The 18,820-nt window shown below is 35.4% G+C and overlaps 1 protein-coding gene across 6 annotated transcripts in view; it reads left to right on the top strand.

The window, feature by feature from the left end:
- The window catches only part of Slc4a10 (solute carrier family 4 member 10), a 267,507-nt gene that overhangs the window by 129,240 nt on the left and 119,447 nt on the right, over positions 1 to 18,820 (top strand). For all 6 annotated transcript variants that reach the window (XM_048345333.1, XM_048345335.1, XM_048345332.1 and 3 more), the window contains exon 3: positions 8,455 to 8,601. In XM_048345333.1, the coding sequence (XP_048201290.1) occupies positions 8,455 to 8,601 (147 nt within the window). The remainder of the gene's footprint in view (positions 1 to 8,454; positions 8,602 to 18,820) is intronic.

Here is an 18,820-nt window from a genome sequence, read left to right as displayed (position 1 = left end):
CTTTGTCACTAAACATAAGACTGTCCAGCATTGATTTTCCAGAAAAAATATATTTTCATTCTTGTTGATGGCTGAGTAAAATTTCATTTTTTGTGTGTATAAAATTGCATGTACATATAATATAACATTATAACATATATATACACATAGGTAGTATGTATATGTATATATAATGTAGCATATATGTGTATATATACATATATGACACATTTTCTTTATTGATTTATCCATTAATGGGTACTTAGACTCATTGCATAGTTTGGCTATTATGAATATACTCTTAAGGTACAATGTTATTTCAGTTGCTGTGTTTTACTTGACATGGAATAAACTTAAAAAAAGACAGTGTTTCTGAAAACCTGCCAAAATACTTTGAAACTTGCATCTTAGATTGTGCCTCTTTGGGTGAACTATTATAGAATTTTCTAGACCTATTTTTATTTTTAACTAGTCAGAAATAGGCATTTTGTTTTATAATGACTATAGGTGGGGCTCCAGGGGGAAGTAAATGGGACCACTGCTAAACCACACAAAATGGAGCAGTGCAGATTCCTGTAATATTTCTTTCCTGTATACACATCCTTCCTCACATGTTCTTCGGCTCGTTTTCATTTTCTATATTGCTCACTCTCATCAGAGAATTCCTGTTGGACTTATAATCCTTTAGTAGATTGTGATTAATGATACCTTCTTGTGTTCTCTGACTCTGTTAGAGTCTCCATGGAATTAAAAATCACATGCTTATTTATGTTAATGTGTTTGACCTTTTCTCCATGACTGACAAATCTAAATGGCTATACCAACTCAGTAATTATGCACCATCTGTAGTATATTCATTCCATGGAATTAACAAAGCATTCTTTTAGACAGTAGTTTGACCCCCTTCAAGCCAGATAAATAAGAGAGTAGTTTATACATAGCCATTATTAATCATAATTAACTAATGCATCTCTTTCATCCTTACATTTTGTAAACATTTAAGCATTCAATACTTCAAGAACTATTTCAAAGAGGGTAGAGAGTGTGGCTCAAATAGTTGAGTGCCTACCTAGTAGGCACAAATTCTGAATTCAAGCTCTAGTACTGCCTAAAAATTAAAAAAAAAGTTTTATTGCTGGTACTCATAATTAAATTGTATAGAATTATTTTGAATCTGCTCAGCATGATAATATCCATACAACTTCAACAATCAAGGATTTGTTAACAATATTTGTGCTAAAAAATCAATGTTATCCTTTGTTTTTGTTGTATTTCCTGTAGAGAAGTTGTATTTTCTTTCAACTGACATCTGTGCCTAGAAAAAAGACCCTGAGGTTTTTATGGTATGTCTCATCCTCCCTCATCTCTGGCTTTATTCTAAATGCACTTGCTTTTTCAGAATTCCTTATGAACTTTCTGTAGACCAGAATTTGCCTTCTAAGAGAGAGATACTTTAGGGAAAACCTTTGTTTAACTGTTTAAAGTCTTAAAGAATAAACTTTAAATAAAATTGTACAGATTAAAAAAATCTCATTTTTAGTTCTAGGCTTAAATTATAGTGATGGGTTTAAAGTCATAAATTCTGAAAAAAGTCTAGTCTTCTGTACTTATCTGTTTTTTTTTTCAATAGTAGTGTTTGATGCTTATTAGTAGTTTAAAATATGTTCATATCTAAATTATTTTCCTTTTCTTGCATGTGAGGTAGTAAAGATTAAAATTGGGGCCTCCTAATTGCTAGGCTCTCTTTCTCTCACCACTTCTCTACAGGATCTCATTTTTTTCTATGCTATTCAGGGACCATGATCCTCTTGTCTATGCTTCCTATGTAGCTGGCATTGCAGACATACACTATTATGCTCAAATTATTTATTGAGGTAGGTGTCTCACTAACATTTATCCCACCATGTCCCTGAACTATGTTCCTAGGATCATAGTCACCATACTTACCTGATTTAAAATTTTTATCATAATTCTTTTTACTGTGACATAAAGCCAACTCTTTCTGAAAATTTTGATCACATTTTAGATATGCCTGTTTGGAAGGGTTCCCTTTTTTAACTAAAATTTTGGTCTTACAAAATAAAATTTGCTTACTGTATAATGTTAGAAAGTTATTCAGATTAGGGTTAATATTTGTCAAGCTATATCAGAACAATGCCATCATTATTTTCCTGAATTCTGGTCTTCTTAAGTGATACCTACCAGAATTTGGATATAATGTAGTAAAAAGAATTGATGGTAATACTAACTTGGAAATATTATCTGGATACAATTTGTCATAGAATTTGCAGTGATTCCCTAATTCTTTAAGCAGGTATTACAATAGAAAGTTGATAATAGAGGGAGAAGCAGGAACAGTGAAATTGGACAGAAAATTGTATGCTTTTTCTTATTCCATTAAGCCACTGAAGGTTAGCTGAATGAGATAAAAGGGGAACTAATGTGTATAATTGTCAGCTATGGAACCCATACTCTGTCAACATTTTACATGTTACATTATTTATATAACCTCTGTAGAAAATCTCCTAAATCACATGGTAAACTGTAAATATGTATGGATTTTTATTTTGCCCTAAAACAAATATTAGCATTTTAGGGCAGAAGCAAACTACCACAATGGGCTATAGTATAGCTGCCTTTCTCCTCATGCAGGAGCAATTGTACTTCAGGAAAGAATATAATAGTTATGCCCATGGAAGCAAGCTTGGGAATGAGGAAATAGAAACCACTGAATAGTTCTTATCTCACCTACTCAGAGGGAGAGAAATCACATCAAATTGTAGAAAACAAATCTTCCCAAAGAAGAGAAGGATGAGCTCTCTGATTTAAACTCTCTGGAATGTAAAGCAGTAGTCCTAGGCTCTGTTCTGTGTTGAAATGTGAGTAGCTTTAGGCAACAAGTGTCTCTATCTAGTCAGTCAACCTTTACATTTGAGTCTAGTTTTTCTTCTTCTAGATGTCCCTAACCATGCAGAAAAAAGAAACATAATTTCTCTACAATTCCACTGACATGACATGTGACAGTTTTGGTACTATTGCTACAAAATTTTTTATCCATTACCTACATTTTTACCTCTTTCTCAGGGTGTTTAATGGTGTAGGGTATTATGCGTGCAATCTATGCTTTTACTTAGCTATCCTCTTTATAGTAAAGAGTTACTTTAAAAAGGTGTATAGACTACCCCAAACTATCAATCATTATTTTAGGTATTTGGGGTATAGTACATTGGTGAAGAATTCTCTGACTCCTTAAATTTACAAACTACTGGAGAAAAATTAAAAATTTAACACCAAGCCCAAGGAATTATGTAATGTTTAAGTGCTATATAAAAGCTGAAGAATATGGAGAGCATTAAGAGTTCAGAGAGGATAGGATATAATATGAAATGTATACTCCACTGAGGAGGTAACCTATTCCTGAAGATTTGTAGGAGGTGAGAGGTTAGTCAAGTATTAAGAATATTTCAGATGGTAAAAAAAGACAGAGGAAAGTCCCCAAGGAGGAAGTGATTACAACAAGAAAGCCAGGTTGGTGGGAAGGAAGCAAAAAGGCCATGCAAAACGGACAAGGGTGTAACATGTAATGCCATGTTTCCTGTGTTGATTTTATTAGTCCATTATACTTGCTTACTTACATTTCTTTCTTTTATTTGCCTTTTTCTCTATATAGTATTGCTTATAGTTTTATAATCTTTTGCTTTTTTCATATACCACTTGCTCTTAATCTTTTCTTACCTTCTCTCTTGTTATGTTTTTGTCATGCACTGTTTCATCTTTCTATTTTAAAATGACACCAAGTAAGATGGCCCCCTACCCCTCACACCTCCTTTTAGCTGCAAATGGGAAAGTACAGTGTGCAATCACAGAGGCAGTAGTAATTTTGGCAGGTTGCCTCTCTACCTTGAAGGAAGAAAGTTTCTGCCAGAAAGGAATTACAGGAGGGCAGGCAATCTTCCAGATTTGGGAGGACAGTATTCTTTCCAAGAGATGCTAACTTTGCCACCTATACTTTCAACACTTTCTTCTTCAGCATTTGAGAGGTGGAAAATGGTTGCTTCCCTAAATTCCCTGAGCTTTTCTGATCTGCTTAAACTCCAAAGAGAGTTGAATAGATTCACTTATTACCTGTGGGACTTGAAATGCAACTTAACTTTTTAAAACCTTTAGTTTTATGAATTATAAAAAAAACTTTGAATAAAATAAGCACTAATAGTTTCACTTTATAGATAAACTAAGTGGCTTAGAAAGACAAATTGATTTTTTCAACGTTGCATAAATATAAATGGTAGAGATAAGACATGAACATATTTAACTTAAACATAGAGATCATGCTTCTGGTCCCTGCTATATAATTTCCCTCATAATATAACAATATTATAAGTAAAAGACTAAACAAGACCAGAAATAGTCCTGAAAATTACTGCTGCTGAAAAGCACTGACTATTTAGGGCTATAAAGTAATTGAAAGCAGGATAAAATTGTTGCTTCTCTGTCTCCATTCTGTATATATTTTCTTTACTCTATATCTCTCCTTGACAACTACCTTCATATCCAGCAAGAAGAAGAAAGGTGAACAACTCTTCTTTACAATACTCTTTACAAGAGTAAATACTCTTTAGCTCTTTACAAGAGCTAAAACTACCTATCGTATGTAAAGCAACAGTAGAGCAATGCAGGACAGACCACTGCACCAAATGAGGACATTATCTATAATTATAAGTCTGCATTCTGTTTGAGTAATAATCTCAGATTGCTTTGTTCAAGTGATGACAGCCCTTGAAGAATTTGAATTTAGATAATGATTAATCAGGCTTGGGCCTGCTAACTACATATACCTTCCTCACTTGTTTTAATTTTCTTTCTATTTAAACCTAATACCGATAAGCTGATAAGCTGATGTGTGTATTTGCCTCCTGTGGCATACTGTGATAACTAATCTCCTTTCTCTGATCTTCACTACTATTTGTCTTTGTTTAGTACATTTGAGTGAGTGATGGGACCAGACATACGGAAACCTGTAGTTAGACTTGTAGCCGAGACCCTGGTTACAGAATGTTCATAGATATCAGTAAGAGTTGAGTCTGAAGTTTTTACACATTTTAATGTAATGTTATTTGATATAATTGCCTTTTCACTTGACTACAAGTATCCATACAGGAAAGAAATCTGAACATAAAAACTATTTTCAGTTCTTTTCATAAGATTAATGTTCATTTTTGAAAAAGAATATATACACTGATTATCATATTTTCTTCCAATATTAGAAAAATGGTACTCTCACTTTTTAATCCTACTCAAATTTGATGTGTTTTGACTCTGTTTTACAAAAATAAATATTTTTATTAAAAAAGAAATATTACATAATTTAGTACAAACTTTTAATTTAAGTACAAACTTCTGAAGTCAAATTTATTATGATAGATTTCATTTACTCCTTTCAAAGGAACACTATTAAAATAATACTCATTGAGTATCTAAAAGCTTCATATTAATGAAATGTCTTCTGAAAGTTGCTATTGCTAAACAGGTTTTGTTGACACTTTCCTTGCTGTGCTAATCATTCTTTTTTTTTCCCAGTTTTTTATTATCAAACTGATGTACAGAGAGGTTACAGTTTCATACATTAGCCATTGGATACATTTCTTGCACTGTTTGTTACCTTGTCCCTCCCCCCCCCCCCACTTTCCCATTCTCCCCTGAGGTGTTCAGTTCACTTACACCAAACAGTTTTGCAAGTATTGCTTTTGTAGTTGTTTGTCTTTTTTTACTCTGTGTCTCTCAATTTGGGTATTCCCTTTCAATTTCCTACTTCTAATACCAGTATACACGGTTTCCAATATACTCAGATAAGATTACAGAGATAGTGCAGGTACAACCACAGGAAGGCGATACAAGAACATCATCAATAATAGAAGCTACAGATACAGATGGGACGTTGAAAGTAGTTACAACTGTGACATAACAATCATTTCCATAACATGGAGTTCATTTCACTTAGCATACAGTATCCAGGGTAGTAAGATCAGATACAGTGATAGCAGGGCTAAATCCACAGGACGGGAATACGAGAGAAAACAAAAGGGTATGGTTTCACATGGCATGTTGAAAATAATTACAACAATGATATAACACTTGTTTCCATAACGTGGAATTCATTTCATTTAGCATCATGGGCTGGGAATGTGTGTGGCTTAGCGGTTGAAGGCTTGCCTAGCATGCATGAAGCCCTGGGTTCGAGTCCTCTGCACCACATAACCAGAAAAAGCCACAAGTAGTGCTGTGGCTCAAAGTTGTTGAGTGCTAGCCTTGAGCAAAACAATGGCAGGGACAGTGCTCAGGCCCTGAGTCCCAAGCCCTAGGACTGGCAAAAAAAAAAAAAAAAAAAAAAATCTGGCTATCCTATAACTTCACTTAACCTTCTGCATCCTTGAAAAGCCCTATTGCCTAGTGCAGGCATAGTCGGGGATGGGGATTCAACATGTGAACTCCGGGAAGAGATGGACATGGAAATCTAGTTCACAGTGCTGCAACTATAGTGCTTAACTCTTTGCAATTGACAAAGTAAGACTGTTTTGAATCAGTATATTAATAGTTTCTTAAGAAAATATTCCCGGCCAATCTTTTCTCATATGTAATGCTTACCCATGTTCCCATTTTGTCTCTATTTCTTTCTTCCTTACAAGACAATTTTGTTTATTGTTACTCAGTGATATGAGTAGCTATGAGATTTGATTTAAAATTGATACATTTTATTTTTTATAGAGTAGTTTATTTATTTATTGCCAGTCTTGGGGCTTGAACTCAGTGCCTGAGCACTGTCTCTGGCTCCCTTTTGTTCAAGGCTAGCACTCTACACTTGGGCCACAGTGCCACTTCCCACATTTTCTGTTTATGTGGTGCTGAGGAGTAGAATCCAGGGCCTCTTGCATGCTAGGCAAGCACTCTACCACAAAGCCGTATACCCAGCCCCATAGTGCAGTTTACTTACAGTTTGTAAACTTTTTACAGAAAATTGTGCAGAAAGCAAATCGGACTGGTGCCCTTAAAATAGAAACATGTTAGAGATAATCTTCCTTTCTGCTATGTGAAGATGCAGAAGAAGGTGAACCAGGAGGAAATTCTTCACCAAAAAGCAGATGGGCACACACCTACCTCTCAGGATGTCCAGAACTCTGATTAATAGATTTCTGCTGTTGAAGCCACCAATAAGATGGCATATGTCAAAATGCAAAGAATCCTTTAACCTCAGTGAGAAGAAAATAATTAAGTTGCAAAATGAGAAAAGATAAGAACAAACATCTCACCAAAGAAGATAAAACAGATGGTAGATAGAAGTATAAGATACAAAATGACACTTTTGTGTAGCACACACAGGTTCTTAATGCACCTGCTCTGAATGCTTGCAACTCCCCCAGAGACTCAGACTCATCCCTACCTTTCTACTTTCTCTGAATCTACCTCACTCACCTGGCGAGCTCCACTTCCTTAAAGTTGGTTTTTTTTGTTTTTTTTGTTTTTTACCTTTACTCCTTCCCCATCCTATACCCTGAGGTTAGCCATTCCAGGTGAAGTCTTTACTATGATACCATTATTTCTTTACTCACATCATCATTATGAATCACAAATGCCCCAGAAGAACACCAGACTTGTGAATTCCCAGCTATTTAGGGATGAGAAATCATGTACAGACATGCAGTGTGTGAAAAAAAAAATGGATTTGGGAGCCAGGCTGGAGAAAATGGCAGGGACAAGAAATGGTTTGACTGCTAAAGTATTTGAATATTTTATTCAGAGAAAATATTTAGAGAAATAAAATCTGTAGAGAAATAATTTTCTTGAGGATTTTTAGACTATTTAGAGAAATAAAATTTGTGTCCTCTAAGTTAGAGACTAATCAGTGAATTAAAGCAAGGTATCAATATAGATAGGTTTACGTTTGTTCAAATATATATCAATACTTGGGTTAAATAAGATGTGAGACAAGATTAGAACTAACTAGAAACAAAGCAAACTAAAAATAAAACAGCAAGAAAAATGTTCTAGATTATAGTGAGGTATGATGAACACCTGAACAAAATGAGGATATTGAAGAGGAATATTTTTCAAAAAATTGTGAAGACATGAACTATACAACTTGTGGCTGGAGACAGGAGGGAGGGACTGGGCAAGAGTGAGGGAAGGAAAGGCACTGGACAGAAGGAAATGTACTCATTACCTGACTCATGTAATTGTAATCCCTATGTATATAATCTCTATAATAACATAAATAAAAATTGTGGAGACATTTTAAAAATCAGTGATAGTTGTAACATACATAACAAAATAATTACTGTTATAAATGTTTGTGATAGACCTAATACACATTAAAAATTTGCTGTATTGGGTTGAATTCAATTTCCATTAATGTGTAAATCATCATATTCAATATTCTGGAGTAATTTAGAGTTTAAATTGTTCATTTATTTCCCAATAAAGGTCATCGAACACTATTTATTGGAGTCCATGTGCCTCTGGGAGGAAGAAAAAGCCATCGACGTCATAGGCATCGTGGTCATAAACACAGAAAGAGGGACAGAGAGAGAGATTCAGGATTGGAGGATGGAAGAGAGTCGCCTTCTTTTGGTAAGCATTATTCTCATGATGATACTTATTTTTATAATAACATACTAACTTCTTGAATCCATGCTTAGTGGTAATACCTCATTATCATAAAATGGTTTATATTTTTATAAGACTAGATAGATGGAGAGAAGAGGAAGTGGAAATCTTGATTGTTATTTTTTTTAAATTTATTTTTGCCAGTCCTGGGCCTTGAACTCAGGGCCTGAGCACTGTCCCTGGCTTCTTTTTGCTCAAGGCTAGCACTCTGCCACTTGAGCCACAGCGCCACTTCTGGTCGTTTTCTATATATGTGGTGCTGGGGAATCGAACCCAGGGCTTTATGTATATGAGGCAAACACTCTTGCCACTAGGCCATATTCCCAGCCCCCTGATTGTTATTTTAAACCTGTGTATATCTTCTTTGTGAATTGCGAATTGATTTAGTTTTATGACACAAATAATACTATTGGAGTAGTAAAACTTAATTTTATAGGCTGTTGATAACATGCAAAAATAATTGTTGTTCTAAGTTGTTTAAAAATCAAGGGGAAGTTGTGTTTATTTTTTCTGATAAAATCTATTGTATTTCATTTCCTTTTGTGTATAAATAATATTTAATATTATACATGCAATATATGTGCAAAATATCATGTCTTATCGGTACTTCCAGATTTACATCCAAAGAAATCACTGAAAGATAAAATACTTAGTTTTGTTGAAGAATTATCTGCACTACAATAGCCACAGGGAATATAATATTTTTTCCTGACACACGCCAGTATTAATTTCCAATTTAAATTCATCTTCATCTCTCAACAGCATAAAACTCTAGGTAATTCTGAAGAAACAAAAACCTCCTTTTATGAAACTCAGTGCAGTCCTTTTCCTATAGCGCATCACAGCAGTGAGGATAGCTGGGCTCACAGAACTGTTTCCATGTTCACCGTGCCTATCAAGGAAACTCTAAAGACCCAGTGGCTTTCTTCCTAGGTTCAGAAACTTCTACCTTGCTTTTTATTTGCCCTCTGCAGTTCCCTGTATGATCCACCTGGGACACCCAAGGATGATGATGCTTTTCAAGATGACAACACGTTATTGAATTCTGAATCTGTTGTATTTTATTACTAGGAACATGAAGCAATTTAAATCCTAGTGACTTTTTGTTTTATGGTGCTGGTAGACTGTTACAAAATGACAGATGATCCTGCAAGCAATTGGTTCTATTGAATGGAATACATACATAACAGTGCTTTCTTCAAGTCTAAATATTGGTCCTTGGTTTTCATTCATTGCCTTTGTTTTTTGCTTCTATTACTGTTTTCTTAGGCTGTCACTTGCTGATTGTTTCAACATGTTCCCCACTACCATGTATCTTTTGCATTGACTTTTTCCTAAATCATATTATACCTTTGCTTAAAATTCTTTTTTTACCCCTATGGCCTACTTGATAAATAATAAAATAAACCAACCCAACTCTTGTCTTGGACCTTATATATGATCAAATACTCACAACATTCTCCACCTTTCCCTGCCTCTTTCCTTTGGAAATTGTGTTTTTTAAGTTCCCACCAACACTATTGCTGATTCTGACCAAATTTCTCTTCAGCAATATTCTGCTATTTTGAGTATTTTTCTTTGTAAGTACGTGTGGAAAATAGAATATATATTTTAGAGTTTTAAAAATCTCTGAGTGCCTTCAGAGCATAACCAAGAGTAGGGCTTCCAATTCTTAACCCTCTAATCCTTTATGTTTTTCTTTTATGGTACATGCTTATATACCATTCACACTTTCCAACTCTCAAGTTACTGATTCACTCACCCAATTCTTGACTTCTAGCGTCTTTCCTTTTTGCTTTCTTGTGCACCTATATAAACCCTATACTTTTTCATCCATATTTTTATCTTTTATTCTAATTTCCTTTTCTTATATGATTCACTTCATGTAATTTTAGTAACACATTGCTAGAATAGTAATTCTTTTATTTTAGTTCATTTATATTTTTGCCCCTTTACAAAATGACACTTATATGTGTGGAGGTTGTTATGCTTGTCCATTTTCTTCCTGCCTCTTCATGTGGACATCCTGTATTGAAGAGTCACACAGTATGTTATACAGAGTCATTCAGAATCATACAGAAGATTGTAACCATTATAAATTCATGACTTCAGTGATCCTTCAGCACTTTCATTCTATTTTACTGCATATCTTTGGGTTTGAAATTGCTATTAAACTTCTTCACCACTCTCCCAAATCAACTTATTTTCACCATAATTTAGCAGAGAATCTTTACTTGTCCTGGGTTTTACTCCTTACCACAGAGGGTGGGGTCACTAACCAGTGTGCCTTTCACAACCTGAGCTCTTTGCTGCTATTCTAACTGAGTCGGCATCTAACACCATTTAAGATAACAGTCTCTTGTGAGCCCTCATGCCAACCTGTCTCCAGGATTTCCACCTTGCCATTATTTTTCATTTTCAGGTTTCTATCACTAACAATAAATCCCTTCAGAAAATGGCACATGGCTATAGCATTTCAAGATAAGAAGCTTGAATAGATGTTTTTCCTCCAGTGCTGGCCACACAGTGAAGTCACTTGTCAGTTCAAATCCCTACCCTGGATTAAGGCTTGTAAGAATTGTGTCCTGCATTGAAGAATGCTTTCTGTTGACACCAGAGTTGCCTGGCTACCATATGGTTGAGGTTTTCTGTGTCCCTATTTCCTATTTTAAATAGTTTCTTAGGCCTTTTCAAACCCACACACCTTGTATTCATTCAGAAATGAAGTAAGTTACCTACATATAAAAATTTGATGTAGTATTATATTTACACACTTCATATGGTTTTATGCAGTACGTGCTTTCATTGTTACAAAGAAATCCCTGTCACTGTAATCCCTCTGAACATCATCTTGACAATAAAATAAAATTAAAAAGAAGTCCATATCTTCACTTTTTATGTTTTATAATTACATCTGTTAAGCTTGAATTCTTATGGATATTTTTGTGTATATATTTAATTAGGAGAATTTTCTGAGATATACTTTATTTGCAAGCCTTCCTGCTCTGGATACTGTTGATATTTTTCCCATTTAAGCACCATTTTCTCTTAAAATAGGATCCTGTTCCATTTGCACTGATCTCTTTATAATGCATATTAATTTTCCAGATGTTGGATTTTCAGTATCTGCACGTTGATTTTCCTTTGCAAAGTTATTCTCTCATATTTCCACTTGAATGACTGTAGTATAAATTCTTAATTTTATTGCTCCACAATAGCTTTTAGTTTTGATGTTAATTTTGAGTTTTCTTTTTATTCATGTACTTTCTTTCTGTTTCTACCTGTCCATTCCTAATTATTTTTGTGATTCTATGTTTTTACAGTCTAATGAAGATCCTCAGATATTTCTGGAAATAATGTATTTATCCTGAAGTAATTATTCAGAACAATCATCTTACTTTTGACCATCAATATAATTTTCAATCTCTATTGATTAGTACTTCTTTTGCAGAGTCTCATTTTTTTCTTTTTGTTCATTTTTAAACTAGGAAAGGTATTTCCTAGCTATCGCTCTTCAACCTATGTAGGCAACCTGCTGCAATATGCTTCTTGTCTCTATTACTGGGTATATTAAAACATTAAGCCTCTCCATATAACATGTACTCCTGCCAGAGGTAGAATGGTTAAGTGGGGATAGTATAAAAAGAAATTTCCTCTAGCCTCCTTCTCCTGAATGATAAGATTGTTTTGTCCTGAGTCAGTGGGAATGGATTAAATATGTATTATCTTATATCTTTCAGTGTTTTCTGTTTCATGAAGTTTGAGAGTATAATAAAGAGACATTTCATGTATTTTTCATAGTCACGCTTTGTTTATAGTTAGTAAAGACATCTTCTTAAGACCCTGGGAAAGAATATCTGTTGGGCTGAGCTTTAAATACTTTTATTACTATTCTTCAGTCAATTCAGTTGCCTTAATAATCAGTTGCTGAGATACTTGCAGAAACTGTAGCCATGGTCTAAACATCATCCCAATTGGTCTGGGATTTTATATTCAGCACAGTAAGGAAAGAAGGATTCCTAAACTGAAGCCTTCATCAGAAATTTCTGCTTACTAAAATATTTATTTATTTTACTTGAAAATATTCCTCCTCCAAATTATTTGAAAATAGCACTGCAGGTGACTCATAATTTGTCAGAAGTTAATATTCAAAGAGATACAGAGGAGAAATTGAGAGAGCAACAGGCCCCTTTATTTTGAGAACCTGAGGTTATAAATTGGAGTATGAGTTAGTGAAGCAGAGTAATTAGGACCCATGTTAGCAGCGGACATCAATTTTAAGACTCTTTAGGGAAATTTTTAAATTTTTTGAATTTTCATTTTATCTGATTTCATTTATTTATTACTGGTATTGAAGTTTGAACTCTGGGCATTTAGCTTGCTTGGCTTGCTGGCTTAGCTGCCGTTTTATCACTTGTGCCATGCCTCCAGACCAGTTTTTTCTGGTAATTTTGGGGATGGAATTTCACAGATTTCCTGCCTTGAACTGTGACCCTTGAGATATCAGCCTCCTGAGTAGGTAAGATTATGGGAATGAGCCACAGGTACCATGTGAATTTTGGTCCAATTGAAGTTTTGTTATTCCAATCTGTGAGCAATAGCCCCAGACCTTATTTAGTCGTGGTGTTGTTGGTAACATGGTTATCTTAATGCTGCCTCCAAGCAAAAGTAAAGGTCAAAAAATCCCACAGAGATTATGCTTATTTCATAGACGTGCAATGTTTTGTTCCAGTGCTCCAGATCCAATAGTTAGAATGTGATTATAACTCTTTGGTTGTGTAAGAGGGATGGTGCTGATGTCATAATGACACAAAGAACCTTTTTTTTTAAGAAACCAACATTTTTATTTCATATTGATTGTTGTATCTATCTTGAACTAGCTTTTTTTTTTTTTTTTTTTTTCCAGTCCGGGGCGTTGGACTCAGGGCCTGAGCACTGTCCCTGGCTTCTCTTTGCTCAAGGCTAGCACTCTGCCACTTGAGCCACAGTGCCACTTCTGGCAGTTTTCTATATATGTGGTGCTGGGGAATTGAACCCCGGGCTGGCTTCATGTATACAAGGCAAGTACTCTTGCCACTACGCCATATTCCCGGCCCACCACAAAGAACTTTTGATGCCCACATGTAAGTTTATTTTTCTTGAAGTACTATAATATAATACAGTAACTTGCACATGAGAATAAATAGTGATTTGTTAGTTTTCTATTGTCTTGTGAACAAAATCCAGATAGCAGAGAATTGGTAAAATCTTATATTGTGCTATTTTCAATGCCATCTTTTACCCACTTTGTATCCTATGAAATTATATTTTCAATTGGGACTATGAATGAGCTGTTTTAAAATGATCAGTTTGAATCATTAGCTTTAAGTCAGTGAAAATGTAAAAGATAATGATAGAAATTCAGAACAGATTAATGTTAACTTTTCCCTCAGCCTCCTAAAGAATGTAACCAGATGACAAGATGACAGGATTATGCAAATCCTGTTAGTTCACTTATACAAAGTGAACAAATAAGTAATATAAATAAAGCTATGTTGAAAATATCATATGCAAAGGTATTGTATAAATTAGCACAATTCTGGAATTATACATTTTTTTGTAGATTTAGATAGTAAATTATATCCATACTTCAGGAAAAGTGAAGCAAATATACAAAATCTTCTTTCAAGCTGGAGGCTGTTGGCTCATTATTTGTAATCCTACCTAGTCAAGAGTCTGAGATTTGAGAATCACGTTTGGATTTCAGCACCAAAAGACAAATCTATGACTTTTATCTCTTATTATCCAGTGGTGGAGCACTTGCCTTAAGTGAAAACAACAAGCAAGAGCATGAGGCCCTTTGTATAAGCTCAGTACCTGAACACACACACACACACACACACACGCCACCACTAACACCACCACCACTAACAACAACAACAACTAAACCTTAGAGATTTTTGATAGACAATGGCAATCTGCCCTATTTAAACTTCTCCTTTATGTGAGCCAGTTCTGGGGCTTGAACTCAGGGCCTGAGCACTGTCCCTGGATTCTTTTTGCTCAAGGCTAGCACTCTGCCACTTGAGCCACAGCACTTCTGGCCATTTTCTTTTTTTTTCTTTTTTTCAAATTTTTATTATCAAACTGATGTACAGAGAAGTTACAGTTTCATACATTAGGCATTGGATACATTTCTTGAACTGTTTGTTACCTTGTCCCTCATATCCCCCTCCCTCCTCACCCTTTCCCTTTCCTCCCCTGAGGTGTTCAGTTCACTTTCACCAAACAGTTTTGCCATTTTCTATATATGTGGTGCTGAGGAGTTGAACCCAGGCTTCATGTATATGAGGCAAGTACTCTTCCCACTAGGCCATATTCCTAGCCCCTTAAACTTCTGCTTGTATGACATAGAATATCTTTTTTTTTCTGGTACTGGAGTTTGAATTCAGAACCTCACAACTCAACCTTTTTATTCAATTGGTGCTCTACCTTATGAACCAGAACTACCAACTTGCTTTTTGCTGGATATTTAGGAGTCACAACATGGACTTTTCTGCCTAGGCTGGCTTCAAACCGCAATCCTCCTGATTTCAGCCTCCCAAGTAGCTAGGATTACAGGCATGAGTCCCCAAAGCCTAGCATAAAGTGTTTTTAATTTTCTTCTGTAGTTTCAGACTTGTATTCACATGTGTTAAAGAAAGAAGCATAAAGGCACCGTTCAGTGAGTTTTGACTCAGAGACTTCTGTGTAGCTGCCATGTGGGTCAGCATTCTCTGTGCTCTCTTTGTGCTCATTTCCAGTCTCTACTCTCTCTCCTCCAAAGGCTCTAGTGCCTTCTGCCTATACTGGTGTTTGGGTGGGTTTTGATCTTTGTTTTTCAATATACTGTTTTTAGAATTCACCAAGGTTCATTTGTTTTTGTTATTACGTAGTATGTTAATGGTCTTCTTTTTATCACTCATTCTACTATTGATAGAAACACAAAGAACATACAACTAGGAGCTACTGGGAATATTTATTTACTTTAAAGTTCAAATATGAACCTCTTATATCTAGGAATGCTATTTATTGTTGAGTTAAAATGCATGTATATTTTTAACTTCAATAGATAATGCCAAATAGTTTTCCAAAATTGGGTATATGTTTATATTCTCATTAGCAAATCAATAGAGATTATTCTTTTCTACAGTAATTTTATGCTTTTAGTGTAGACACTCTGGTAATATCTAATGTAATATCTCATCATTTTAATTTGTGTTTATTAATAATAAGGTTGGGCTTTATAGCTATTTGAATATCTTCTTAAGAAGTATAAAACACAACTTTGTTTTTGTTTTGACAGTCCTGGAACTTGAACTCTGGGCCAGGCACTGTTATTGAGCTTCTTCTGCTCAAGGCTAGCACTCTCTCACTTGAACCACAGTGCCATTTCTTGTGGACTTTCCTACCTGGTCTGGCTTTGAACAATGATCCTCAGATCTCAGCCTCCTGAGTAGCTAGGATTACAGGTGTGAGCCACCAGCCACCAGTGCCAGGTTCAAAGATTGTATTTTAAACTGATATGTTGATTCTCATTAATTTGTAGAAGTTTTTTTGTTTGTCATGAACATAAGTCCTTCTTTTAAATGTTCCAGATAATATCTCATGGTTGTGGACTATGTTTTCACTGTTGTGGTATCTTTTGATGTCTTCAGATCCTAGAAAAGAGAGATTATAAGGTTGAAACCCTTATTCCCTAGACAAATTTCTTACATTGTTATTTCTACTCCCTTTATATATTTTAGTAAATATAAAGCAGACTTTGACCTTCCAACTTCTTTGCCCTACCAAACTTCCACAGTTGGTACTCCAGTGTCATATGATTTCAGTGGCTACTTAAAAATCAATAAAATAGCTACAAGTATTATTGTAGTATTTATAATATTGTAGTACTTATAATACCTTAGAAAATTAATTTTGATAGGACTACAATTTACATGATATATGTCATTATTCAACAGTTTCTAGTTTCAATAGATATTGAAAATAGGCAATGGATAACAAATTTGAACTATTATTTTGGAAAATATTTAGAGGCTCTCCTTAATATGTAAAAATGTACATTTTACAGGATAATCATAAAAAGATATTAATGAACAGAGGCCAATACCTATAAGTTCTTTCTTTTTTTTCTTTCTCTCTTCTTTCTTTCTTTCTTTCTTTCTTTCTTTCTTTCTTTCTTTCTTTCTTTCTTTCTTTCTTTCTCTTTCTTTCATTCTTTCTCTCTTTCTCTCTCTCTGTTCCTTTCTCTCTCTTTCTCTGTCTCTTTCTCTCTCTCTCTCTTTCTTTCTTTCTTTCTCTCTTTGTTCCTTTCTCTCTTTCTCTTTCTGTCTCTTTCTTTCTCCCTTCCTTCCTTCCTTCCTTCCTTCCTTCCTTCCTTCCTTCCTTCCTTCCTTCCTTCCTTCTTTCCTCCCTTCCTTCCTTCCTTTCTCTCTCTTTCATTCTGTCTCTCTCTGTTTTTCTCTCTGTGTCTCCCTGTGTCTCTCTCTCTCTGTCTCTCTGTCTCTCTGTCTCTCTCTCTCTCTCTCTCTCTCTTTCTTTAGTGGTTCTGGGGCCTGGGCACTGTTCTTGATCATCTCTGTGCTCAAGGATAGCATTGTACCACTTGACCTCTTCCAGCTTTTTCTGAGTAGTTTCTGGAAATAAGAGTGTCATGGACTGGCCAGGCTGGCTTTGAACTGTGATCCTCAATTTCAGCCTCAATCCTTTCTATTTTTTTTATTTAACTTTTTTCTTTATTGTCAAAGTGAAGTACAGAGGGGTTACAGATTCATATGTAAAGCAGTGAATACATTTCTTGTTCAACTTGTTACCCCCTCCCTCATTTCCCCCCTCCCCCTTCCCTTCTCCCCCCTAGAGTTGTGTAATTGGTTTACACCAAATGGTTTTTTTTTTTTTTTTTTCTTTTGGCCAGTCCTGGGCCTTGGACTCAGGGCCTGAGCACTGTCCCTGGCTTCTTCCCGCTCAAGGCTAGCACTCTACCACTTGAGCCACAGCGCCGCTTCTGGCCGTTTTCTGTATATGTGGTGCTGGGGAAGTGAACCCAGGGCCTCGTGTATCCGAGGCAGGCACTCTTGCCACTAGGCTATATCCCCAGCCCCCACCAAATGGTTTTGTAAGTATTGTTTTTAGAATGGTTTGCCTTTCTATCCTTTGTCTCTCAATTTTGATATTTCCTTTCCCTTCCCTAGTTCTAATACCCATATATACAGTATGCAGGGTACCCAGATGTGATACAGTGATAGTGGGGTACAACCACAGGAAAGGAATACGAGAGACAAAACAAAACAAACAAACAAACAGACAAGAAAAAAAAGTACGGGTTCACATAGGATGTTGAAAATAATTACAACAATAACATAACACTTGTTCCTGTAGTGTGAAGTTCATTTCACTTAGCATCATCTTATGTGTTCATATGGGTGTAACTATTGGGATATTTTGATCTTTTGCTATGACTAGCCTAATCATGTACTAGATATTCCCTATGAGGGACACCATAGGGTTTATGTTTCATTGGGTCTAGGTCACTTCACTTAGTATGATTCTTTTCCAAGTCCTTCAATTTCCTTATGAATGAGGCAGTATCATTCCTTCTTATACAGGCATAGAATTCCATTGTGTATATGTACCACATTTTCCTGATCCACTCACTCATCTACTGAGGGGCATCTGGGTTGGTTCCATGTTTTAGCAATGACAAATTGTGCGGCGATGAACACAGTTGTGCTGGTGGCTTTAGTGTGGCCTTGCTAGATTTCTTTTGGGTAAATGCCCAAAAGTGGGGTTGCTGGGTCATAGGGGAGCTCTATGTTTAGCCTTCTTAGGAACCTCCATGCTGCTTTCCAGAGGGTTGAAAGAGTTTACATTCCCACCAACAATGTAATAGAGTTCCTTTTGGCCACATCCCCTCCAGCGTTTATTATTATTAGATTTCCTGATAATGGACATTCTAACTGGGATGAGGTGGAATCTCAAAGTTGTTTTGATTTGCATTTCTTTTATTGCCATTGATGTAGTGTACTTTTTCATGTGACTCTTGGCCAATCTATAACAGTATAGAGATTCAAGACAGGAGGGGGAAAAATGAGACAGCATATCCAAGAATTATTTCTATTTTAAGAATGAAAAGTCAGAGACAGAAAAACATGTTGTTGAACAG

The sequence above is a fragment of the Perognathus longimembris genome, chromosome 4 (genome assembly GCF_023159225.1).
Source record: "Perognathus longimembris pacificus isolate PPM17 chromosome 4, ASM2315922v1, whole genome shotgun sequence".
Taxonomy (NCBI): domain Eukaryota; kingdom Metazoa; phylum Chordata; class Mammalia; order Rodentia; family Heteromyidae; genus Perognathus; species Perognathus longimembris.
Note: the sequence above shows the minus strand (reverse complement) of the source record. Positions and strands in the feature narration are given on the sequence as shown.